The sequence below is a fragment of the Cherax quadricarinatus genome, chromosome 48 (genome assembly GCF_038502225.1).
Source record: "Cherax quadricarinatus isolate ZL_2023a chromosome 48, ASM3850222v1, whole genome shotgun sequence".
Lineage (NCBI taxonomy): Eukaryota > Metazoa > Arthropoda > Malacostraca > Decapoda > Parastacidae > Cherax > Cherax quadricarinatus.
The window spans coordinates 21,695,832-21,722,624 of NC_091339.1; the positions used below are offsets into that span (position 1 = coordinate 21,695,832).

At 40.4% G+C, this 26,793-nt stretch overlaps 1 protein-coding gene and 1 long non-coding RNA gene across 4 annotated transcripts in view; one reads left to right on the top strand and one right to left on the bottom strand.

Moving 5' to 3' along the window:
* LOC138854076 (uncharacterized) overlaps window positions 1-26,793 on the top strand; it is a 192,026-nt gene that overhangs the window by 23,297 nt on the left and 141,936 nt on the right. The window lies entirely within an intron of this gene.
* The window catches only part of LOC128696041 (glucose dehydrogenase [FAD, quinone]-like), a 34,547-nt gene continuing 19,648 nt past the window's right edge, over window positions 11,895-26,793 (bottom strand). For both annotated transcript variants that reach the window (XM_070094963.1, XM_070094962.1), the window contains exons 10-13: window positions 20,149-20,306; window positions 19,323-19,500; window positions 18,692-18,917; window positions 11,895-18,150 (exon numbers count right to left, since the gene is read on the bottom strand). In XM_070094963.1, the coding sequence (XP_069951064.1) occupies window positions 17,937-18,150; window positions 18,692-18,917; window positions 19,323-19,500; window positions 20,149-20,306 (776 nt within the window). In that variant the 3' untranslated portion in view covers window positions 11,895-17,936. The remainder of the gene's footprint in view (window positions 18,151-18,691; window positions 18,918-19,322; window positions 19,501-20,148; window positions 20,307-26,793) is intronic.

The window sequence follows — 26,793 nt, forward strand, 5'->3', positions numbered from 1 at the left end:
GTTTCAAACATACTATACCAATAAAGGGGTAACCCCAAACAGTTGTCAACTAGTAAGTGTATCTCATGACTTCATTCAAAAAGAACTAAGCAGGTTAAACCCAACTAAGAGCACAGGCCCTGATAACATCCCGTCTAAGTTCCTAAAAGATGGTGCTTCTGAACTGTCAATCCCTATTGCTCACATAATAAATCTATCAATCACCACTAATACCGTACCTGAGGGGTTCAAGGAGGCCAGAGTTACTCCTATCTTCAAGAAAAATAATAGGTCTGATGTAAGCAACTATAGACCTGTTAGTATACTCAGTATAATATCTAAAATTCTGGAGAGGGCGGTGTATTCTCAAGTAGTTAAGTACCTTAATGACAACAGCATTCTCCATAGCTATCAATCGGGCTTTAGAAGATCCTACTCAACCGATACCTCCCTTATTAATCTGATGGATTACCTGAGAACTGAAATGTCAAAAGGGAACCTCATAGGTATGGTAACCTTAGACCTGCAAAAGGCCTTCGATACTGTCAACCACAATATATTATGTAAGAAACTTCAAGCTATCGGTATAGGTTCTGCAGACTAGTTTAAGTCCTACCTTAGCAACAGGAGACAGTCAAAATCAACAAAACGGAATCAGAACCCCTGCCGATAACATGTGGAGTTCCCCAAGGTAGTATTCTGGGTCCCTTACTATTCTTATGTTATGTCAATGATATGCCTATCAGTGTCAAGTGCAAACTCCTACTGTATGCAGATGACAGTGCTCTGTTAGTGACAGGTAAAGACCCACAAGATATTGCTAATGTTTTAACACTGGAACTGGAGTCCTGCAGCAAATGGTTAGTAGACAACAAACTATCATTACACCTAGGGAAAACTGAAGCCATTCTCTTTGGAACGAAACATAAACAGAGAAGGGTAAATAATTTTAATGTTCAGTGTAATGGGGAGTCCATCACTTTGGTTTCATCAGTAAAATATCTGTATAGACAAGCACAGTGTCTACCTACTGAGACTCGCAGGTACTCGCATGGTACTCTGCCTTGACAAAAAAAAACTGAAAGATAGACTGCAAATCACCCAGAACAAAATCGTAAGATTCATCCTGGGGCTGGGACCAAGAGAACATGTAGGCCAGGATGAATTACAGCAGTTGGATATGCTGAATGTTGAAGACAGAGTAAAACAACTGAAGCTAAATCATGTTTATAAAATTGCTCACGAACAGTGTCCAGAATATCTTGCTGTCAATTTTGTCAAGGTTGGGAACCAAAGCAATCATAGTACTAGGGGGAAGCACAACTTTGTAGTACCCACAGTCAGTGGCCAGGCGTCAAACACCTTTTATTGTACAGCAATAAAGGAATGGAACAGACTACCCGCACATGCCAAAGCCAGTCATAGCATGAACCAGTTCAAGAAGACTGCCAAAAAGTGTCTGATGAATGAAGCTACAGAAAGGGAGGGGAATGATTTTCTATTTTTTAGCTAAAATACGTGTAAATTTTACCTTATCCCTAGTAATGACCCTCGTATTGTAGATAGTCCTTTTTAGTATGATAATAAGATGTTATCTTCATTGTAGAATAATAAGAAAATATTATAACCTTTATATTATAATAATAAGGTAAAAGGACCCCAATGGAAATAAGTCACTCTGTCTGACTTTTTTGGGTTATCCTAGGTTCTCTACACATATGCTGCTATGTATGATAATTCTATGTAACTGTATTTGTGGATACCTGAATAAACTTACTTACTTACATGTATAGTCCCTTTATATAAAGGGAAAGGGGACAAAAGAGACTGTAAAAATTATAGAGGAATAAGCTTACTGAGTATACCAGGAAAAGTGTACGGTAGGGTTATAATTGAAAGAATTAGAGGTAAGACAGAATGTAGGATTGCGGATGAGCAAGGAGGTTTCAGAGTGGGTAGGGGATGTGTAGATCAGGTGTTTACATTGAAGCATATATGTGAACAGTATTTAGATAAGGGTAGGGAAGTTTTTATTGCATTTATGGATTTAGAAAAGGCATATGATAGAGTGGATAAAGGAGCAATGTGGCAGATGTTGCAAGTATATGGAATAGGTGGTAAGTTATTAAATGCTGTAAAGAGTTTTTATGAGGATAGTGAGGCTCAGGTTAGGGTGTGTAGAAGAGAGGGAGACTACTTCCCGGTAAAAGTAGGTCTTAGACAGGGATGTGTAATGTCACCATGGTTGTTTAATATATTTATAGATGGGGTTGTAAAGGAAGTAAATGCTAGGGTGTTCGGGAGAGGGGTGGGATTAAATTTTGGGGAATCAAATTCAAAATGGGAATTGACACAGTTACTTTTTGCTGATGATACTGTGCTTATGGGAGATTCTAAAGAAAAATTGCAAAGGTTAGTGGATGAGTTTGGGAATGTGTGTAAAGGTAGAAAGTTGAAAGTGAACATAGAAAAGAGTAAGGTGATGAGGGTGTCAAATGATTTAGGTAAAGAAAAATTGGATATCAAATTGGGGAAGAGGAGTATGGAAGAAGTGAATGTTTTCAGATACTTGGGAGTTGACGTGTCGGCGGATGGATTTATGAAGGATGAGGTTAATCATAGAATTGATGAGGGAAAAAAGGTGAGTGGTGCGTTGAGGTATATGTGGAGTCAAAAAACGTTATCTATGGAGGCAAAGAAGGGAATGTATGAAAGTATAGTAGTACCAACACTCTTATATGGGTGTGAAGCTTGGGTGGTAAATGCAGCAGCGAGGAGACGGTTGGAGGCAGTGGAGATGTCCTGTTTAAGGGCAATGTGTGGTGTAAATATTATGCAGAAAATTCGGAGTGTGGAAATTAGGAGAAGGTGTGGAGTTAATAAAAGTATTAGTCAGAGGGCAGAAGAGGGGTTGTTGAGGTGGTTTGGTCATTTAGAGAGAATGGATCAAAGTAGAATGACATGGAAAGCATATAAATCTATAGGGGAAGGAAGGCGGGGTAGGGGTCGTCCTCGAAAGGGTTGGAGAGAGGGGGTAAAGGAGGTTTTGTGGGCAAGGGGCTTGGACTTCCAGCAAGCGTGCGTGAGCGTGTTAGATAGGAGTGAATGGAGACGAATGGTACTTGGGACCTGACGATCTGTTGGAGTGTGAGCAGGGTAATATTTAGTGAAGGGATTCAGGGAAACCGGTTATTTTCATATAGTCGGACTTGAGTCCTGGAAATGGGAAGTACAATGCCTGCACTTTAAAGGAGGGGTTTGGGATATTGGCAGTTTGGAGGGATATGTTGTGTATCTTTATATGTGTATGCTTCTAGACTGTTGTATTCTGAGCACCTCTGCAAAAACAGTGATAATGTGCGAGTGTGGTGAAAGTGTTGAATGATGAAAGTATTTTCTTTTTTGGGGATTTTCTTTCTTTTTTGGGTCACCCTGCCTCGGTGGGAGACGGCCGACTTGTTGAAAAAAAAATATATATATTATATATATATATATATATATATATATATATATATATATTATATATAATTTATTTATATATATAATTAATGATTACATCAAACATACTTAGGGGGCAACTGGATTGCCCCTAGGCTTAAAATGTTCCATGTGCTCTTATTGCTCCTGCCAATTATTTATAATTTCTGAATTGATTTAGGGATTCACATCAGGTCATAAGGTTGACAGAAATGACCTGCAGTATGTTCAGTTAGAAAACCTGCGCACTCAGACCCTGAATAAAATCTTTATTTCGACAAGTACAAGGTATACAGGCCTAGCTGACATCAATGACATACTGCTATATAAAAAGCCGCTTGTTATGCAGAGCATTTCGGACAAATTAGGTCAGTTTTTTCCCAGGATGCGACCAACACCAATCGACTAACTCCCAGGTTCTCAGTTTACTGATGGGAACATAGACAACCGGTGTAAAGAAATACACCCAATGTTTCTACCCTCGCCGGGAATCGAACCCAGACATCGCCGTGCGAAGCGAGAGCTTTAACCCACCATGCCACGGGGCTAAAGGGAAAACAGTTGTGATTTGCAATCTGTGAACTATTTTTATCAAATTGCACCGTTATAATTTTCTTGCGTAGAGTGATTTACACCACAACAGTTACATATAAATAACTTTTTTTTTCATTTTCGACTAGTACAATTTTTTTTTCAATAAAGCACACTAATCTCGGCGTCATCTGCCAAACTCGCATATATATGACTGACTTTGAGGAAACTGAACAGTCCCCCAAGTAGCCAATTCTCGTATAAGCAGGTCCAGTGTTAAACCCGCACTTACTGTGTGGGTTTAACACTGGACCTGCTATATATATATATATATATATATATATATATATATATATATATATATATATATATATATATATATATATATATATATATATATGTGTGTGTGTGGTTAAACAATAGGCTATCCGGAAACAAAACGTTATGAAGCAGACAAAATTTCTCAATGCTGGGATAACAGAAAGAGGAAAACATGACCAAATAATACTATAAAGAATAAAAATTAGTAAGACTGCAAAAACTGGCTGTTTAGCACAGACAGAATCAGAACGAAGCATAAAGATTAGTGAATACAGACGAGTTTGACAGCAGCAACACTATCCAGTGCTTGGGAAGTAGCGATTTTGAACGGGCTGGAGAGTCTGACAAAGCAGTTATCTGCTTCAAAAAATAATATAAGCAAGTTTATTCAGGTATACACAAATACAGTTACATAGAATTATCATACATAGCAGCATATGTGTAGAGAACCTAGGATAACCCAAAAAAGTCAGACTGAGTGACTTATTTCCATTGGGGTCCTTTTACCTTATTACTATAATATAAAGGTTATAATATTTTCTTATTATTCTTTAATGAAGATAACATCGTATTATCTACTACACGAGGGTCATTAAGACTATCTACAATACGAGGGTCATTACTAGGAATAAGGTAAAATTTACACGTACGTTAGCTAAAAAATAGAAAATCATTCTCCTCCCTTTCTGTAGCTACATTCATCAGACACCTTTTGGCACTCTTCTTGAACTGGTTCATGCTATGACTGGCTTTGACATGTGCGGGTAGTCTGTTCCAAGGTGTTTGAAGCCTGGCCAGTGACTGTGGGTACTACAAAGTTGTGTCCCCTCAAGGAAGGTTCCTTGATGTTGGTGAGGGGCTCTTGATTTAGGGAATTGGATCTGTGCTCCAGTTCCCCGAATTAAGCCTGAATGCCTTCCACATCCCCCCCCCCCAGGCGCTGTATAATCCTCCGGGTTTAGCGCTTCCCCTTGATTATAATAATAATACAAAGTTGTGCACTCTCCCCCTAGTACTATGATTGCTTTGGTTCCCAACCTTGACAAAATTGACAGCAAGATATTCTGGACACTGGGAGCAATTTTATAAACATGATTTAGCTTCAGTTGTTTTACTCTTGTCTTCAACATTGAGCATATCCAACTTCTGTAATTCATCCTGGCCTACATGTTCTCTTGGTCCCAGCCCCAGGATGAATCTTCTGGGTGATTTGCAGTCTATCTTTCAGTTTTTTTGTCAAGGCAGAGTACCATGAAGAGCAAGCGTAATCCATATGGCATTGTATAAGGGCTAGACATAGGGTCATGCGAGCCTCAGTAGGTAGACACTGTGCTTGTCTATACAGGAACTTCAGTCTGGCATTCGCTTTCTTTACTACACTGTTCCCTATCAATTCTCCTGACATGCATGGGTCAAAGGGGATTCCCAGATATTTTACTGATGAAACCAAAGTGATGGGCTCCCCATTACACTGGACATCAAAATTATTTACCCTTCTCAGTTTGTTTCGTGCCAAAGAGAATGGCTTCAGTTTTCCCGAGGTTTAATGATAGTTTTTGTCTACTAACCATTTGCTGCAGGACTCCAGTTCCAGTGTTAAAACATTAGCTATATCTTGTGGGTCTTTACCTGACACTAACAGAGCACTGTCATCTGCATACAGTAAGAGTTTGCACTTGACACTGATAGGCATGTCATTGACATAACATAAGAATAATAAGGGACCCAGAATACTACCTTGGGGAACTCCACATGTTATCGGCAGGGGTTCTGATTTCGTTTTGTTGATTTTGACAATTTGTCTCCTGTTGCTAAGGTAGGACTTAAACCAGTCTACAGAACCTATACCGATAGCTTGAAGTTTCGTACATAATATATTGTGGTTGACAGTATCGAAGGCCTTTTGCAGGTCTAAGGTTACCATACCTATGAGGTTCCCCTTTGACATTTCAGTTCTCAGGTGATCCATCAGATTAATTAGAGAGGTGTCGGTTGAGCAAGATCTTCTAAAGCCCGATTGATAGCTATGGAGAATGTTGTTGTCATTAAGGTACTTAACTACTCTAGAATTTTGGATATTATACTGAGTATACTAACAGGCCTATAGTTGCTGACATCAGACCTACTATTTTTCTTGAAGATAGGAGTAACTCTGGCCTCCTTGAACCCCTCCGGTACGGTATTAGTGGTGATTGATAGATTTATTATGTGAGCAATAGGTATTGACAGTTCAGAAGCACCATCTTTTAGGAACTTAGACGGGATGTTATCAGGGCCTGTGCTCTTAGTTGGGTTTAACCTACTTAGTTCTTTTTGAATAAAGTCATGAGATACACTTACTAGTTGACATCTGTTTGGGGTTACCCCTTTATTGGTATAGTATGTTTGAAACTTAGAGTCTGTGTTAAAGGTATTTGATGCAGCTGGTAGTTTACTTACTAGTGTTGATGCAACAGATGTGTAGTAGGAATTAAAGCAATTTGCCACCTTAGATGTTTCGTGGCATACCTTATTATCGATAGTGAGTACTATGTTAGACCTATCTACTGGCTTATGGCTATACCTCAACTGTTTTAGTTGTTGCCAGAGCTTTCTGGGGTTATGCTTATACTCTTCAATTTTTGAGCAATAGTGCTTTGCATTTGCTCCTTTTATAAGTCTCTGTACTCTGTTCCTCACCCTTTGAAATTCATTTAGTGCTGCAATATCTTGGCTGTTTGCTTTAAATCTTTTTAGCAGCTGGTCTTCGAATTTCATATTATCTAATATCTCAGTCATCCAGGGTTCAGTTCTTCGTTTAATCCTAACCTCTTCAACTGGTGCAATATTATCAAGGATGGTAGTGAACATTGTTTTGAATTTTTCCCAGGCATCGTTTACGTCCATGCAACTTGTTATCTCTGTCCAGTGACAATTGTGTAGCCTATTTACCAGTGTTTCTTTACTGTAGTTTCTAGTTGACCTCATTTTTATTGTCCTGTGTAGGCCTATCCTATCCCTAGTGATTTTCCTGGTGCAGTAAGTGATGAAGTGATGATCTAAGGCCTGTGGTAATGACGCCTGACTGACTAATGTTCTCAGAGCGGTTACAAAGTATGTGGTCAATTAGGGTGGCTGAGAACTGTGATCCGGGTTGGTGTATTAATTAGTTGAGTGTAACTATTTAAACCTAGAATTTGCTTATACCTTTTGCATAGCCCGTTATTTTGCTGCTGAAAACAGATATTGAAGTCTCCCAGTATTATTGTCTCGCAATTGTTTTCAAGTCCGGACAATACTCTGGAAAAGTCTTCTAAGAACTGGTCCTGGGTGGGAGGGCAGTAACTACTTCCTACTAAGATGGGTTTGGTGTTGGGAAGCAGCACTTCAAACCATAGAATCTCCAGTTTAATGTTATTTAAATCAGGTCTTGGGTTGTAAGCTAAGTCATTTCTAATGTAGGCACATACTCCACCACCCTTTCTGTTCCTATCTAAGCGTTTTATATTGTAACCTTCTATTTTGACCTCGTCGTCAGTCACCGTATCATCCAACCAGGATTCAGAGATGGTTATAACTGCCGCCCTAATTTAGGAAGAAGTGATCTTGCGTTGACATGAATTAAGTGAAGGCCTGTTTTCATAAAACAATCATAATCATCAGTATATGGCAATGGGTCATTTGTATTAAAATTAGGTAAATCAATGTCATCATTGTTAAAGGGTAACTGTGCCAAAGTGCATTTGTTACACACAAAATGAATTCTGGCACCGTTACTATAATTGTACATACATCCATCATGCACCCACCCCTTACACATTTTACATAAGAGTAGGTGTCAAAGCGGCTGAGCGGTCTCTTCTACAGAGCGGTCTCCTTCCGAAAGGTCTGCGGCTGTACTGTCTCCTGAGCGGACTCCTTTTCACACCTTTATGCTAATGACCTTGACCTCACCCTCGACCACCTCACCCTCGACCACCTCGCCCTCGACCACCTCGCCCTCAACCCACCACCCACGCCCCCCACCCACGCCCGCCCGCCCGCCCGACGCTCGCCCTCGCGCCCGCCCCGCGCCTTCTGCAGCGTCGTCCGCATCGCTCCCGCTCCCCGATTTTTTCCGATTTTTTTTTTCATTTTTTTTTTTGAATTTCTTGTGCTCTCCATCTCCTCGGATTAAGTTTTGAGGTTCCCCTCCCACTTTCACCCCATCCCAAATTTTTTCAATTTTTTTTTTAATTTCATTTTCTTATGATCTCGGATCAACACCCTCCCCTCACACCACCCCATCCCAAAATTTCTGCTCCAACTCCTTGGATCAAGTTTTTCTCGATATCAATAATACAAAGACTCCTCGTTGGATCAAGTTTTTTGGGTTCCCCCCTATGGGGGTAAGCATTCAAAATGGACTCCCACTGGATTCCCCCCTCTGGGGGGTATGCATTCAAAATGGACTCCCACTAGCATCCCAAATTCTCTGCTCCAATTCCTCGGATCAACACCCTCCCCCACACCTCCCACCATCCACTTCTACCCTCTTATGTCCAAGTATTTCTACTCCATCTCCTTGGATCAAGTTTTCTAGATAATACCAAGACTCCATCTCCTTGGATCAAATTTTTTTGGATTCCCCCCTCTTGGGGTAAGCATTCAAATGAACTCCCCCTATGGGGCATGGTACTTTCTCTTACTACAGGTCTAAACAAGTGTGACGTCACCCCACCTGTGTTTACTCGGCAGTCAGTGACGTCACATAATGACCTCACACACACAGGCTGAATCTTGTCGACTTCCCCCTATGTCACTGACGTCACGTGATGACCTCACACACACAGGCTGAATCTTGTCAACTTCCCCCTATGTCACTGACGTCACGTGATGACCTCACACACACAGGATGAATCTTGTCGAGCAGACAATAAAATGCAGGATAACGCTAATACACAATATTTTCATTATTTATTTATTATACAACCAATACATTTCTGGTAATACAACAACAAAAAAATACAAATTCATTGAAAAAAGGTACAATTCATCGACTAAAATCAACATATTTTTTCTCTTGAAGAAATTCTGTGCATTTTGTTCTGGATCTTCTTTGTCGTCACCATCTCAGTATTACACATTTCATATACAACATAGGGAAAACATTACACATTTTCACTCTTAACTCAGGATAACCCAAATAATTCCACATTTTTTCGTTAATACCAACAACAATCCACAATTTCTTTACAAAAGATTCATTCTCCTCAAGTCTAGATATTATTTTCTCGTTTTAACTATTTCATCAGAAAAAGTCTGTCGAATCTTATCTGACCGATCCCAGATAACATCTCAGGTCACTCCCCCACGAAGTAACGTTCTCTCTCTCCTTACCCCTTCTCCCACCATCTCACAATTTTCACTCATAACCCACAATTTTTCTCGTTTTAACTATTTCATCAGAAAGTCACCACAACACTTACAACTTATAACCACTTTTCAGCATCTCTAGTTCGACAACAACCCACAACGCTCACAACCCACAACACCCACAACAACAACCCACTTATAACATCTTTTTTGGTATCTCTAGTTCGACAACAACCCACAACACCCACAACCCACAACACCCACAACCCACATCACCCACAACAACACCACCCCACAACTCACAACACCCACAACAGCAACCCACTTATAACATCTTTTTCGATATCTCTAGTTCGACAACAATACCCACAACCCTCATCACTTACCAATTTATTCACAATTTTTCCTCTTTCGATACAAATTTTTCCCCTTCTTTTTATTGAATCTTAAAATGTAATGCACATTCCTCCCTACATTACTAAAATTCTAATAAAATCCTCTCCATACCCATCTTCTTGTATCCACAAAAATTAATATTATACTCACAACAACTGATCATTTCACTACCCAACTACCGCGACATGTTTCTACACACTCCAATCTTTTCCAGTGTATCATAACTTTTCACTTCTATAATTTCTTTTATAATATTCACACATTACCTTTATTTTCAGTAAAATCCCCCATATTTCATTAAATTTTTAATACAACCCTCCCCATACCCCTCTCCATCTCGCCCACATTTCTTCACACCCACTCACCCGTCTCCCAACACACCTCTTCAGAACAAACACAAAAAATCACATTTCACATCCATAAATGCATCTCATCACCCATCTCAAATCCACTAAAATCACTGTAACCAAGATATTCACAAAATTCTATGACAAACTAACACACACAGACAACTCACTTTACTTTGAACACCTTCAAAACACTCTCATACATCATCATTTGAGACCACCTTTTCTCAATATCTGTTAAGAAATATTCTCTCATCGACAACCTTTATCATCTCACTACAGAACAACTCCAAGATTACTTCGAACACACTCATAAATCATTTGAATACTCAAATAAACACCTTTGAACATTTCCAAACAACACCGAAGCACTTCCAAAATATCATTTTGAATACTCCCAAATAAGATTTGTCATCTCTAATTTATCTACACTTACATATTTCATTAAATTACAACTCATCCACCACACTACTCCCTCAGTCATTATCACAAAAACTAACACATACACTTATGACATGAGACATTTTACCAAAACTAACACAAACACACCCACACACACACCCCGCTTTACTTTGTACACCAAAAAACAACATCAATTACCTTTGATGACTCCAAAAACATCATTTGAGCACATTCAAAAACATCAACAAACTCCTTTGAATACCCCCAAAACACCACTGAATACTACCAAAACAGCACCGAATACTGCCCAAACAACACTAAAAATCACCAGAAACTAAGATCAACACCAACTAACACCCATTTTATAGAAATCCCCTCAAATCACTATAACCAAGACGATCCCACTCACCTCAGACTATTATATAACATGAGCGCAAAAAAAAAAACATTCTCATAAATCATTTGAATACTCACAAAAAACACCTTTGAGCATTTCCAAACAACACCGAAACACTTGCAACAGGATCACCACCAACTGAAAACATAACATGTACACACACACACACACACACACACACACACACACACACACACAAATCCATCAACTATCATCAATGACCACTCACCTCAAAACACTAAGATCGCAGAAAACACTCATTTTTATAAACTTTCACACAAAAAATCACAATCACCAACACATACCAGCACAGATAGGGATACCTCCCATGTCATCACACTCCATCCTATGTTTACTTGGCGGTCAGCGAGGTCACACCCAAAAACCTTGTTTCAACCTGTTATATCTCCAATATCTAAGATCACCACAATCAAGACTTTACCAAATTCTATAACCCCACCACTAAGATCACACATTTTTTTTGTACACATTCTCTTAAAACATCATCATAACGAAGATCACTAAAACTATACTTTTACTGAGATCACATAACATTTTGTCTTCTCTAACTCACCCACCAGTTTACATTCTCATTCACACTTACACATTTCATTAACCGAAATTACATCTCATCCACCAAACTCCTCCCTCATTCTCCAGACTTTACAACATAAGCACACAAAAAAATTAACTCATACACTTATGACATTACCATAACTAACACACTGACTAACTTTGAACCAACTCTGAGCAACACCAAAACACCACTGAACATCTTCAAAAAATACTCTGCACATCATTTGAACACCTTCAAAAACACCATCAAAGGTGTTTTTGAAGGTGTTCAAATGATGTGCAAGAGTACTTATGAAGGTGTTCTGGGAGTATTCAGTGGTGATTTGGCTGTGTTTGAATGATGTTTTTGGAGTATTCAAAGGTAATTGATGGTGTTTTTGGTGTTGTTCAAAGTAAAGTGTGTGGTGTGGTGTGTGTGTGTGTGTGTGTGTGTGGGTAATGACTCATAAGTGTATGAGCTAGTTTTTGTGCTAATCTTGTAAAAATCCGGAGAATGCGGGAGTTTGGTGGATGAGATGTAATTTAATGAAATATGTAAGTGTAGATAAATTAGAGATGTCAAATCTTATTTGGGAGTATTCAAAATGATATTTTGGAAGTGTTTCGGTGTTGTTTGAAATGTTCAAAGGTATTTTTTTGTGAGTATTCAATGATTTATGAGAGTGTTTTGAAGGTGTTCAAAGTAAAGTGAGGTGTGTGTGTGTGTGTGTGTGTGTGTGTGTGTGTGTGTGTGTGTGTGTGTATATATATATGTGTGTGTGTGTTAACTTCGTAATATGTAAAATTGTGACAAGTGAATTTATCGAAAAGTGGTTATAAGTTGTAAGTGTTGTGGTGACTTTTTCTGATGAAATAGTTAAAACGAAAAAAAAATATCTAGACTTGAGGAAAATGAATCTTTTGTAAAGAAATTGTGGATTGTTGTTGGTATTAACGAAATAATGTGGAATTATTTGGGTTATCCTGGGTTACGAGTGAAAATGTGTAATGTTTTCCCTATGTTGTATATGAAATGTGTAATACTGAGATGGTGACGACGAAGAAGATCCAGAACAAAATGCACAGAATTTCTTCAAGAGAAAAAATGTTGATTTTAGTCGATGAATTGTAACTTTTTTCAATGAATTTGTATTTTTTTTGTTGTTGTATTACCAGAAATGTATTGGTTGTATAATAAATAAATAATGAAAATATTGTGTATTAGTGTTATCCTGCATTTTATTGTCTGCTCAACAAGATTCAGCCTGTGTGTGTGAGGTTATCACGTGACGTCACTGACCGCAGAGTAAACACAGGTGGGGTGACGTCACCCTTGTTTAGACCTGTAGTAAGAGAAAGTACCATGCCCCATAGGGGGAGTTCATTTGAATGCTTACCCCGAGAGGGGGGAATCCAAAAAAACTTGATCCAAGGAGATGGAGTCTTGGTATTGTTGATATCGAGAAAAACTTGATCCAAGGAGATGGAGTAGAAATACTTGGACATAGAGGGTAGAAGTGGATGGTGGGAGGTGTGGGGGAGGGTGTTGATCTGAGGAATTGGAGCAGAGAATTTGGGATGCAAGTGGGAGTCCTTTTGAATGCATACCCCCATAGGGGGGAACCAAAAAAACTTGATCCAAGGAGATGGAGTCTTTGTATTATTGATATCGAGAAAAACTTGATCCAAGGAGTTGGAGCAGAAATTTTGGGATGGGGGTGGTGTGAGGGGAGGGTGTTGATCCGAGATCATAAAATGAAATTCAAAAAAAAATTCGAAAAAATTTGGGATGGGGTGAAAGTGGGAGAGGGAACCTCAAAACTTGATCGGAGGAGATGGAGAGCACAAGAAATTAAAAAAAAATTTGAAAAAAATCGGAAAAAATTCGGGGAGCGGGGGCGATCTGGACGACGCCGCAGAAGGCGCAGGGCGGGCACGAGGCCGGGCATGGGGCAGGGCGCGGGGCGGCTGCCGGGCACGCAGGCACGGGTGGGGGGTCGAGGGTGAGGTGATCGAGGGTGAGGTGATCGAGGGTGAGGTCAAGGTCATTAGCATAAAGGTGTGAAAAGGAGTCCGCTCAGAGATCGTACAGCCGCAGACCTTTTGGGAGGAGACCGCTCAGTAAAAGAGACCGTTCTGTAGAAGAGACCACTCAGCCGCTTTGACACCTACTCATAAGGAGTCTTTTCTGTTTTTCATGCGTACTTTAGTACAGTGTATACACACTGTCATTTATCTGTCTGTTTTGCCTCTGCACAATAGTTTGAGGTCCTGGATTAATTTGGATTTCACCACTTAAGAGCGCTACAATAAGAGCTGTGTGCCACTGTTTTTGTTTGGGTATGCGGTGTTGCCATACCTTGCAGCGATAGTGACATTTACTATTCTGGTAGGATGGCAACTGTTGGGCTTTTACTGTCCAGGGCGCTGTTACTCCATTCACCTTTTCCAGCCCACCATGACTGATTTCTTTCTTCATGGAATTGAAGAAAGATAAATATAATTATGGCAGCCTGTACCCCCCTAATGCCTGCCATTTTCACTCCGCTCTTTTACTCATATACAATAATATTTATTTCTCTTTTCCAGTCACCTAGTACACCCTAGTATCTGCTTTAGCAATCACCACTGAATTACTAGTAAATTTTCTTCAAAACCCTCTTCACTGCTCACTTTTCCCTTAACTTCACAAACCCCTTTCAGTTAACCCCTTATTACACACTGCCCTTCCCGCCTCACTTCACAGTCCGGCTTCACCTCTAAACTTCTAACTCCTTTCCATTCTGGTACCAGAAAGGTTTAATCAATGGTTTTATCCTTCCAAAACCCCCTCAATTCCATTTATCGGGGGTTGTGTGGTGTTGTTGTCTGCCTGACCTGATCTGCTGACTCGGCCATTTTTAAAACACCGAGGGAAGGAAATGCCACCTACAACTTGACTTTCCTTGCGTTTATAGATATATTTGGCGTTTTCTGCTATAATTCTCTCACTGTACACTGGTCAGCTGAATATAGGGCAGCTACTAAAACATTAACCTTGACTGTTTAACTATTCACTTCTTTCCCACGACTGGCACTGAGGGATAACCGTCCTATAACCTTGGAGTTTTGTACTGTTGATTTGACGATGTCTCCTGTGTTTCCCTCTCGTTAGCACTGGTACAGGTGATATGATGGTGGTACAGATATGATGCTACTGTCAACAGATGAACGTCAGTAAAGATGAGAACTTCACTTCGCTAGTTGTACGTCTGGCAGTAGCTGGTGTTTGGATGCCAGTCAGCCATGTTTAAATGCTCAGTTCTTTCCCTCGTTTGGCACTGAGGAAAAAAGTCCTACAGACCTGTCATTTCCTTGGAGTTTTGTTGATCAGTTTTCTGCCATGTTGTCTTCCCGTTGAACACTGGTGTAGTTGATGTGGAGGTCAGTTATTTCATTGTAGTGGAAAACGTCTCGTGTCTGGTTCACGTCTGGCAGCAGGTCTGGTACTTGAATGCCGGTCCCTCTTTTGTCATATTTAGTCCATTTCGTTGTCGTCACCGTCAGTTTTTATGTCACTATAGGTTCATTGCATGTTGTTGCCGCAGTACTTACAATTTGGCCATCACTGGAGTTCGGATAGGCCCAGGGGACGGCAAGATATAGGAGCAGCCTTGTTGCTGCTTGCTGCGGCTGCGTGTGGATCCTTGGTATAAAGCATGTAAGTATAAAGCATATAAGGTCGGCTAATGGTAAGTATGGATGAAGGCTCAAGAGCTGAGGCTCGAAAACCCCTAAAATTGAATTATAACTAGGTAATTACGCATGCCCTTTGTATATAAAGCCCTCTTAGAATATAAACAAATTAAAACTAAATCATTGGCACCTAGTATTCGACATTGCACATCACGTAGCCTCATCCGCCGAAGAATAATTCTGTCTAGTTCTCAACGCTAATTCCTTACTGTTTACTGTATTTACCGATAAATCGATTATAATCAAAACTAGGCGCTAAACCGATAAATGGAGAGTTTCGTCTTTACATCCTTCTCTACAACTTATTCTGCTGCCTGACTTTCTCGTGATACTACTGTCATTTGACCCCACCCGAAGTGGAGGTGTCTTGATACCGATTCAAGAATTGAACCTATTTCTCTTTGCTTGGATCGAACCTGATTACCTCCTATTCTCTAGGCGCTGTATGACCACCCTACAGATTTAGCGGTTTCTAATATGTAAATATACAGTTGACACTAGGGCAGCCTCATTAGGCGACAGATCACTGCCGACACTAGGTCCCCCTCCCCCTCCCTTTTCAAATAGGATACAGTTTTCTGTATATATTTTTTTTTCCGTGCGAGAGTATTAAACCCATATAGTCATACAGCGCCTTGGAGAATATGCAATCAGTCGATCCACGGAAAGGGAGAGTAGCTTTCAGTTCTTCCATCAAGAGCCCTTCAATATTGTCAAGACACCTCCCTGAGGAGGGCAATCACTATAGACACCAGAGACTCCTGCAGATACCAGGAGACAGAGAGAGACTAGGTTACAACTCTGCACACACCAAGGACAGTCTCACTGTCACAATTCATTGCAGATACCAAGGACTCACTGGGTCACAACTCACTGCAGATACTGGTTTGGAGAAACCAGGGACGGTTTCACTAGGTGACAACTCTGTAGACGCCAGGGCATCTCGTTAGGTTAGGTAAGGTTCGTCAAGAAACAGGACAAGTGTTTCTTGACGCGGGCCTTAGATCATGACCTGCCATTGGAGCTTTTGGTCATCTGACTGAGGCCTTCCGCTCGCTTACCGGTCCACCCCTTTAAAAATTATGGTTATAGTTATAACCATTTCTTTTTTCATTGCATCTCACTAGTCTACACATGCCAGACTTATTTTTCTCTCCTTGCCGCAAATATTTCGTACTATTTCTTTATTACTTCTGTGCGTATTTATGAAAAAGTACGTTATCCGTTGGACCGTACAATGTTGAAAAAATTGACGAACTAAAAAAAATATGTTGAACATTTAAGGTGTATGAGCTTTTCGGGTTTAGCTCTTAACTTGATTCTAATATTTTCCACTTAGACCAAAACACATGCTGGGTTCTTTGTCTATGGACTGTGCTGAGGAGAGTGTAACTTCATCTCGAACCAGCAGTTGTACTTTTCCCTAATAATAAATTCAAGAGAATACAAATATGTTTACTCATATCATAACTATGTACAGTTCTGTTTGAACTTCTGTGCCTTTTCATTCCGGAGTGTTATTTTTTTATAAAACTGCAACGCTGTCTTATGCGTATAAACAAAAAAGCTTTTAATCTATTATCTCTAATCTCAGTGAACTATGACAATAAATACTATGATGATACTAAGTAGTTACTGTCCATTTGTGACTACGCTTGAGTTTCTTGACTGAGGGCTAGAGGTATTCTTTGAAATTATTCTTCAAGTGAAGCAAGGCAACAGAACTAACTCCATTTGCTATCTACTCATCATTCGTGACAAAAACCACTCCCCAAATAGTCAAGCCGCTTAATCTTTGTTACCCCTCTCTTCCTGTCTGCCCATAGCCACAACCCAGTCTTTCCCTTATTCTTGCCATTGATCGTATGGTCTAACCAAAAATAAAATGGACGCCTTAATTCAAGACCTCAAACTGAGCGATAAATTGAGTTATAAAGTAGGAAAAAACGTGTCGGTAATTGGAAGTCTTGTAACCTGTAGTTCAAGAGGTTCTACATGAACGATTAATTGAATTTGACTTTTAATAAAATATGACTATTAAACTTCTGAAGAAATAACCTCTCTTTTATCGGACTACAGAGGTTTCATAAATGTGTAGCTGTGTTTGATATATGCTATTGAAACAAATAGCAGTGGTTGTCGTTTAGGTCTTGACCTTTGTATGTGTTTGTGTTGACAGATGCCGAGTGTGGATCAGCATTGTCTTTCTTAATCAGTTTTTAGTTACGAGTCATCGGACATATTAATAAGTCAGGAGGCTACTGAAAATGCGATATTGTAGATCGTGTTTGTTCTCCACGAGAACCATTGCAGAATGTTGACTAGAAGGACAGCTGATGTATCAGCCTAGGCCCGGGCACCTGACATGCCAGGGGCTACTTGGCTTAGCTGGACGGATATATGTGCACACCACCTTGGGAATCTACATTTTTCTACTAGACAGTAAGCGGTAGTAAATCTTACTAATGGTAATTGTATAGATACTTTCTTAGCCAAACAGACGAGCCTTTTCCCGCCTGACCATATCTTTGTGGAGTGATGGGAGCGTTCCAGTATTGCTTGATCATGTCTGCAGCCTTCTCTGCGATCATGATGGTTGGGGCGTTGATATTGCTGGTGGTGATTAAAGGCATGATGGAGGCGTCTATCACACGCAAGCCAGAAACACGCTTCACCCTTAACATAGGAAAAAAAAATATTTTCAGTCCTGGGGGTTAAAGGGTGTTGGTGTATTAGTGGTATGTGTGTGTAATTTAGGCTGAGAAATGTACAAGAGACTATGTGGAAGGGGTGTATGTATTTGTGTGACTGAGAAAGGGTGTGTATAAGTGTATCTTGTACGTAGTAATCATGTTTTTAAATCTCGCCATCTAGGGCGATGCCTAGATGCTGATGAGCTATTGATTGAAACTACCCTTACCTTCTTCAGGTCAGTCCTGATTGCCCCCACCCCTCCAGTTTCGTAGGTACTGTACGAGTCTTCAAAGTTTAGAGCTGTTTCATGAATGTTAAAATAATTATTAATATTCTCTGTACTTTTTTTATTTACCATTCTTTTCAGCATCTATTTCTATCTCCCTCCCTCCTCCTTGATCTGATGCGAGGAATTGCAGCCACTCTCCCCTTCCTCTGATAGAACTTAATTCCCTCCTATTAATTAGGCTCTGAATGACCCTTACGAGTTTAGCACCCAATAAATGTAATATCTTCCCCTCACCTGAGCTGGGCGTCAACGACACTGTAGGGATCAGAGATTGGGCCCATCTTGCAGGTGCCCGAGGGATGGTAGATGGTACCAGTGAGGCTTTTTGCGTAGCACTCCCAGTACCTGTCTGAGTAGAGCACCTCGTGCTCGCACCCAGGTAGTACCCGGTCGTGGAACACCGCTTCGAAGTCGTTCTTGAGCGCCGGCATCGATGCTAGTTGAATGGAGAACTTTATTCCTGTGGAAAAACTGTTGTATGAGAAGTAGTAACTTGAGCGAGTGAATTTGTCTTAGGTTCTCTAAATATGTCGAACAATTGGTATTTTCTACATGCTGTCTTCATTTGTTTTTGTTCTGGGGAAATAAGTGTACTATAGTGGTGGTATCTGTTCTGTACATACCGCGACGTACCACGCGTCCCCCCCCACCCCCACCCCGAACACTTTTTCCATTATGTAGTTCTAATAACCTTCCATCTCTCTGCATCCTACCTTTCTTCAGTCTATAACTCTTAACTTGTAGACCTTCAACCATCTCACTGACCTACCGTCTTCCGCTCAAGGGTTCCCAGTGATCTTTCTCCTTACCATTATCTCCCTGAATGAACGTTACCATTTTCCTTTAAGCATCTCACACAACTGACCTCTGATAAACGCTGCAATGTCTTCGGGATGTTCGAAGTAGTTAGTATCGATGAGTGGGGCGTCCATCGGGTTAGCAGAATTCAGGGTGACGGTGCCTTTACTCTTGGGTCTCGACAGGAAAGGACCAATGGAGAAGCCCTCCCGACCACCCAGACCATGGTAGTACTTTTGGTAAAGCTGGACAGGAACCATAAAGAAATGAGCATAAAATAGATTAAGTTTGCTGGCTAGGAAGATTATGGATAGTTAAAAAAAACAACTTATGATTTACAGTAGGTAAAAAAATAATGGATAGTCAATTTATATTTACTGTGGGAAGGGGACGAATGGAGGAAATTGATGTTAATGAAATGAGCACAAGGAATGAAAAATAACATTTTAATTGCTCGGATGTATTAAGATTTTAATAATTTTCAGACATTGGAGAATTTTGAAGCCATATTTTTTGTTGATAGTGAAGTCGAACCTTCTATTCATTTGCAGGTCATTAGTTATAAAAGATTAACTCCATTTCTTTGCTTTAAGTAGAGGCGACTCTAGACTTTTTTTTATGTAGGGGGGGGGGTCTAGAGTGTTATTTTTATTTGGAGAGCTGTTGGAGATTATAGCGGGTTTCAGCTCCTCTTGGTACCCCCACCGACGTTTTTATAAAAAAGGTATTCGTGTAACAATATAGACAAAAGCTTGAGAAAGATCAACTAGTTTGTCAACAAAATATGAAAAACATAAATCTGGATCGCGTCAGTGCCAGAATCTTTAAAGGAAACGGAAGGACTAGGAGAAAATGAAAAACATGAAATGCGTGACGAAAAGAAGGAAACGTACATCTCTTCTGATACCGAGGACGTGGGAGGTAACGAGGCCGAAGTCATTGCCGACAGTGAAGGGGGTGAAGGCTATCTGCACCTCAGGCCAGTACGGGTCTCCAGGCCCCGTCACCGGCCACGCGTAGGCTTCATTGGACACAGCTAGTGTCAGGGGCCCTGTGTATAACCAAAAAAAAAAAAAAAATTGTTATAAATACATACTAGGCTTAAATTATCTGTGTGTGCCTTGTCTTTGGGAATGTTGGTTTAACTGAAAAGTTCACTTAATATTTTCAGCTAAATGTAACTGCATGTTTACCTATCTTGAGTTTACTTTTCCTCAGAAGTATAACCAACTTTTGGGCTTTGTTTAATTTTAACGAGAGAATAATTGAGAAAACAAATAATTTGACCTTGATTCAAGGTGGTGAACTGATCCTCCATTGGAAAGGTGTGCTCTTTGTCTGTGTTTGTCTTCAGGGTGTCTCGTGTCTGCCTTGTCGGTGTGTCTTTTGTCTCTCCCTTCACAGGGGATGATGTGAAGGTCTCTTGATTCACAGAATTGGATCTACTCTCCGCTTCCTTAGATTAAACGTGATTCCCTCCCACTCCCCTTGCTCTGTGTATGACCTGTACTGGTTTCGCGTGTCCCTATAAAAATAATTTCTTTATCTTTTGTGAAGCTGTGACTTGTCAGTTTTTTTTTTATCTGTATTTTGTGTTTATCTTAATTATATCATGTTTGTATATGGATGTTTTTATGCCTTGTACGTAGCAGTTTAATGTATGTGCTGTTGAAACTAGCCGACTTGTACACCGAAATAGATTTAGGGAAGAGATGTAACTACTGATTAATGTAGGCTTGTCTAGTTATAGCCGCTTGTATTTTACCGGACGCTGTGAGTTGTCTGTTGAACCATTGCTGTCACTTGCCTTTACATGCTAGGGAATGCCAAAACTTAAACACAAGTTATATATGTTAACTTGGAGCCTCTCTGACTATTAGCCTATCTGTCCCCCGTGTCCACGAGTCTACCTGTCCCCTGTGTTTGTCTACGAGCCCACCTGTTTGTCCATCAGCTCATTTGTCCCCCTGTGTTTTCCCACCTGTTCCTTGTATGTGTCCACCAGCCCACCTGTCATCTTATTCTGTCCCCTCGAGACGCCTGATTCTGGTGAGGGGTTCTTGCTTGATCCAAGCAAGAGCCCCTCGCCTATCCTTCCCTTTCCTTAGATCGAACCTGATTGCCTCCCATTCTCCAGGCGCTAAATTTAGCGCTTCCCATTGGTTACAATATTTAAATGACTTTCCCAGCACTGGGTCAAGGTGGGTAAACAGCACACAAGTGAGAAGCACATTAGGGCGACTGAAGAGCTAGTGTCGAATTTCTTATTTTTTTTTTTATGAAAAATAAAACTCCGTGACTTGGCAAATTACCTGATTTTTGTTTTTTGGGCATTTGAGAGGCCAAATACAGTAATGTAAGACATTCGGTTGTGAGCCGGCAAATGGGGAAAGAGACAGTTAGCAGAAATGGGGAAAAAAAGACACTGTTAGCAGAAAGGGAATTTTTTGTTACAAAGCTTATGAAACTTTTTAATGATATCTCCTTTTTGTCTTTTTTTCCACCAGTGAGCCGTTTATCAATAGAGAAGAAACGACATTTAAGGGAAGGGGGGGGGGCACACCATCAAGTCACTGAGTTTTTTTTCCTCCTGTAAACACACCTCGACCTCCTTTAGTTCTGCTTCCCCATCCAACATCCTCTCTCCTTCCCTTACTCTTCCCCAGTCTCCCATTCCTTAAACTCCTTCCACCTCTTCCACCTTTCTCTGCCATGCAATTATTCCCTTTTCGCTTCTACCCTTCGAGAGAGGTACCATGATGTTGATAAAGATCTCTTGATTTAAGCTTGATTACTTTCCATTCCCCAGGTGCTGCGTGATCTATAAGGATTTATCGCTTTTCCATTAATGCAGTAATAATGCAACCTGCTTTTTTCTTGGCTGCGTCATTATTGACACCATTATTATATAGGGAAGCGCTAAATCCTTGGGAGTCTAAAACGCCTGGGGAATGTTAGGAAATCAGGTTTGACTTATCAGAGCAACACAATATATTTTACAATGGCATAATGACGACACTGGCTTTACAATAACATTCAACTAACTTTACAGTGGCTTTACAATAACATTACAATGAATTTTCAATGACCAGAGTGATTTTTACACTGCTACTAAGAGGAAACCACCTCGCTGAGAACGAGTCTAATTCTTTCATGTTTACCATTGAGAACGATTACCTTCTCTGTGCCCGATGTGGTCTGGAGTGAAACATTAGTATGCTCTATTAAATTTTGAAATGAGTGATATTTACGGGTTAAGATCTTTAAATTAATGTAATATTAAAGTATGAAAACATCTAGGTGGAAAATATGCGCGATTAAACAATATTCAGAGAATTTTTTCACAGTGTAGTTAATTGTATAATATTCTGAATGTAGATTTGAAATGCTTTTTGCGCAATGGCTTGCCAGTTTTAGGACTAGCTTGCCAGGGGTTCGAACTCGTCTGTTCTTGGGGCATCAGCTGGAGTCGTACACAAAATCGATTGACTGTTAAAACGTTAGGAAGATGAAGTTCGTGACCCAGTGATACATAACGTGCACGTCCGGCGATATACAGGCGGGAGAAGTGTTCCACAGAACTCAATAATTGCATTCATTGCTTCCTTGTTTGTGTGAAATCTCGCTGCATGTATTGCGAGTGAGTGAGAAGATGAATGTGGGTTATCGTGAAGACCTTGAGACGTGTGGGTCTTCCTGTTAAAAAGTGAATTGTGGCAATAACAGCGACACCTACTGTTTTTGCACTTGGAGCCTATCAAGAGGTGCTTTGATGCTGGAGGGGCTCTTGATCCAAGACATTATAGCTACATTCCTCTTACTCGGATCAAAATTTTTATTCCATTCTCCAAACTCTGCTTGCAGCTTCCCCATCAGTATAATAATTATGCTCATGGAGGTAAAAAGCAAGTAAATCCTAAATTTTTAGCAATGCTTCCCTCCCATGGATCAAGTGTGATGTATCCCATTACCCAGGCACTTTATAACTCATTTGGGTTCGTCGCTTTCCTTGTAATATAATAGAAAAAATTAAATAACAGGGGAGCTAAGATAAATTTGCAGTGAAGTTTGGTGAGGTGTCCCCTCTGCGGTGCCGCCATGGGGCTCTTGATCCGAGGAACTGGACTTATCCTCTCCATCTCCCCTTTGACTAAGACTCCCTCTGACTTTTATGTCGGTGACAGCTTAATTACACCAACTTTCATTATATTTTCCCCTTTAGCGCTTGCCACCACCCTTACTGACTCAGCCTCTTACATGCTCCTAAACCTCGCTGGTCTCGGATCGTCACATATTTCATCTTCAGCACATCCGGCCCTGCAGCACTGTATGACCGTTGTGGGTTTAGCGCTTAGTTTTGATTGCAGTAATAATAAAAGACGATGTTCGTGTTTGTGCTAGAGGAGGTTAGTGCTATTAAATATAAAATCACTAGTAATTCACTTAGTTACAATAGCATTAGTAAAAATAACAGTAAAGTTAGCGTCAGTATCAGCAGTCGTAGCATTACTAGCAGAAGTAGAGTGAACTAAGCGTGTCCTGGTTATCTCAGGTTCAGTCCACTGTACAATGGCTACTCATTATGTAAACTGGGTCACAAGCCCTCGCCTGACCACTTAACAACAGACGCCCTGCCCCGCCCCGCCCCGCTCCGCTCTCACCCGTCGAAGCTCTCGCAGTATTCATGTGTCGGGTAAAAGATGTTGCGTAGTTCACTGGTGAGAGAATTCGACTCTCACTTGCGGAGTTCCGGGTTCGACTCACAGGCACGGTGATATGAATGAGCAGGCTGTTACTGTTAACCTAGGAACCAATGTGTTAAGTGTGAGGAATGTGTCGCATCTAGGGAAAAATTTGTTAGGCAAATGTGTAGGAAAACTGTGTATTCAAGAGCTGGATAAAAGGTACCTGCACATTGTGGCTTATGTAATAAGGTTAAAAAAAGCTATCGTTCCCACTCACTTTCTCGCACCTTCGTTTTTCTTTGCTCTCGATTTCAATATCGGCCTCGTTTTCTTTTCACTTCCTCCTAGTCTAGCCTCTCGTCATCCTTTCCACTTTTTCCTTATTCTCCCCTCCTTTTATTCTCGCCTTCCCTTATTCTTCTTTCGGTTTACTCTCCCATTTCCTTTACTCTCCTTCCCCTCATTCTTTCCCACCCACCATACACTTCTGTCACATTCTTGCTGTTATTCGTTTTCTGATTCTTTTTCTTTATTTCTCTTCCTTAGCATCGTCCTTCATTAGACTGACTTTTCCTGCCTTATTGTTTGTCCTCAATCCTGATTTTATTCCTCCTTTCACAGAGTTTTATGTTCATTGCTTTTATTGTTGGCCTTATCCTTGTTTTGATTGTGTTCGTTTTATTTTATGGTTGTGAGAGCAGTCAGTAGTAAATGTTACTACTACTAGTACTACTACTACTAGTACCACCACTAATTCTAAATGTGTATCCGTATTACTTTTTTTTAAACTATTCTGCATTTTAATACTTTTAAAGAAAAAGTAACTCATTTCGTTTGATTTTTAAAATTGCAGTTTTAAAACCAACAGACTGTTGTATCAAGTTTGAGTGGACAACGTTTAGTTTTTCTGCAATAAGAGTGTCAGGCTTTGGTAATTTTAAATGCCAGCATAAAATAAATTGTCTTCGCTATGCAAGAATCTTCATCAGTTCCTCTGAACGGGTTTAGTTTCGATTATAATAATAATTCATGAGTGGGTGTCATAAGAGTTGCTTCTTCAGCTTTTCTAAAAAAAAAGTTCCTTGAAGATTTATTCTTTAGATTGTCATGTATTATTTAGTGCTGTATGTCCTGATCACAAATGTCAGGGAATCAAGTTTAACGTTACTGTTGGCCTGATACGCGGTATTGATACAAAAATATTTCACCTTTCCTACAGGAAGTACAGATGGGGAAAACAAAGCCCAAGTCGTTGCCATATCTGCTTCATCATATATAATAAGTTAGAATTGTGTTACCTTGATGGGAGTTGCCTTGATGCTGGTGAAGGGATCTTGATTTAAGGCATTGAAGCTACCCGCTCTTTTCTTGGATTATACCTGATTATTTTATATTCCATAGATACGGGTTTAGCATTTGTCCATGAATATTGTCTGTTGTTTTCCAAGTAACATAAATCTCGTTTATTATATATCTGTAAAATGCTCTAGGATTTCTATGTTCTTTTCAGCAAAATAAAGTTCTTAATTATATTTACCCGAGATGAATAGTCTTCCCTACGTTTCTCACTAAAAATATTCTATGTGAATTCATTATGATAACTTTTTTAGTAGGCTAAAAAAAATGAGTAAATTTTTAGGTTGGCAGGCACAGTTGGCCGTTTGTTTGACAATGGTACATAAAAACTTTCACGTGTTTATTTGTCAAACATTATTAATGCGTTGTTTTATTTGCCAGTGGTTTTGGTACAAGATAAATACGTTTATATTGAAAGTGCATCCACGATGGCCACTTGAACCTTAGTCTTTACGAACCAGTATTTATTTTACAAAATCCTGCTTTCACCATTTCCCTCCTTCACTTTTGCTCTCATTCGTTCTTACCTTCACATCGTGTCTCCGTCACGCCTGCAGTCGCCCCTTCTTTCACTCTACCTCTCATCCGTTCTATCTCTCCCGGCAATGATCTCTGACTTGGCTACACTTCCCGATAGCCAAGCCTTGTGAGGCGCCTCTGACCTGAACGTTCACTGCGGCTTTCACTTTCAGACCAGTGTGCCCCAACCAGCTGTTCCGCCAGCGGACTGACCAAGTGCGAGTCTAGTATCACGCTATCCTCTCATCACCCCCCCCCTACCCCTCTCATCTCTGCTTACTTCCCTTCACTCTCCCTCTCCCTTTATCCCTAGCTCTTCCTCCCCCTCCTCCCTCTCCCTCCGTTCCCCCTCCGTTCCACCTTATCCCTAGCTCTACCCCTCCTCTTTCCCTTTCCCCGCATTCCTTTCCTTCCCGTCCTCTCTCCCGTTCCCCGCATTCATTCCCTTATTACTACCCTCTCTATCCGTTCTCCTTCCTTTTAACTCCTTTTTCTGCCCCTCTCTGTCCCACTCCCACCCTTCCTCACTTCCCACTCTCTCCCCTCGTACATTTCCCCCTCCCTTTTCTACCCTGCCTTCCTCACTTTTTTTTGCTCCTTCCCTCTCCTCTCTCTTCCATGTCTCTGCCTTTCTCTTCACCTCCCTTTCCCCCTCATTCTCTACCCTACACGTACATACTGACCCACACATACATTGACTCGCGTGTTCAACCGGATGTACTCTGCTCACTCGTGTTCAAATTATTGTATTTCTGTGTACTTAGATTCACCTGTGTAAAAATAAACATGAACTCTGTATGAACCTGTATACTCGGTCATTACGACGTTTTGACCCTAGTCAGATCTCTCTCATATTATGTACAATGCAAGCATGTTACCTATACCATAGCAACATTTATTGTGCAAATTTTATTTTGGGTGACATTATCAAAAATAATGCATTTTGGCATGAGCGACTCCTCAGAGCCAATCAGCAGT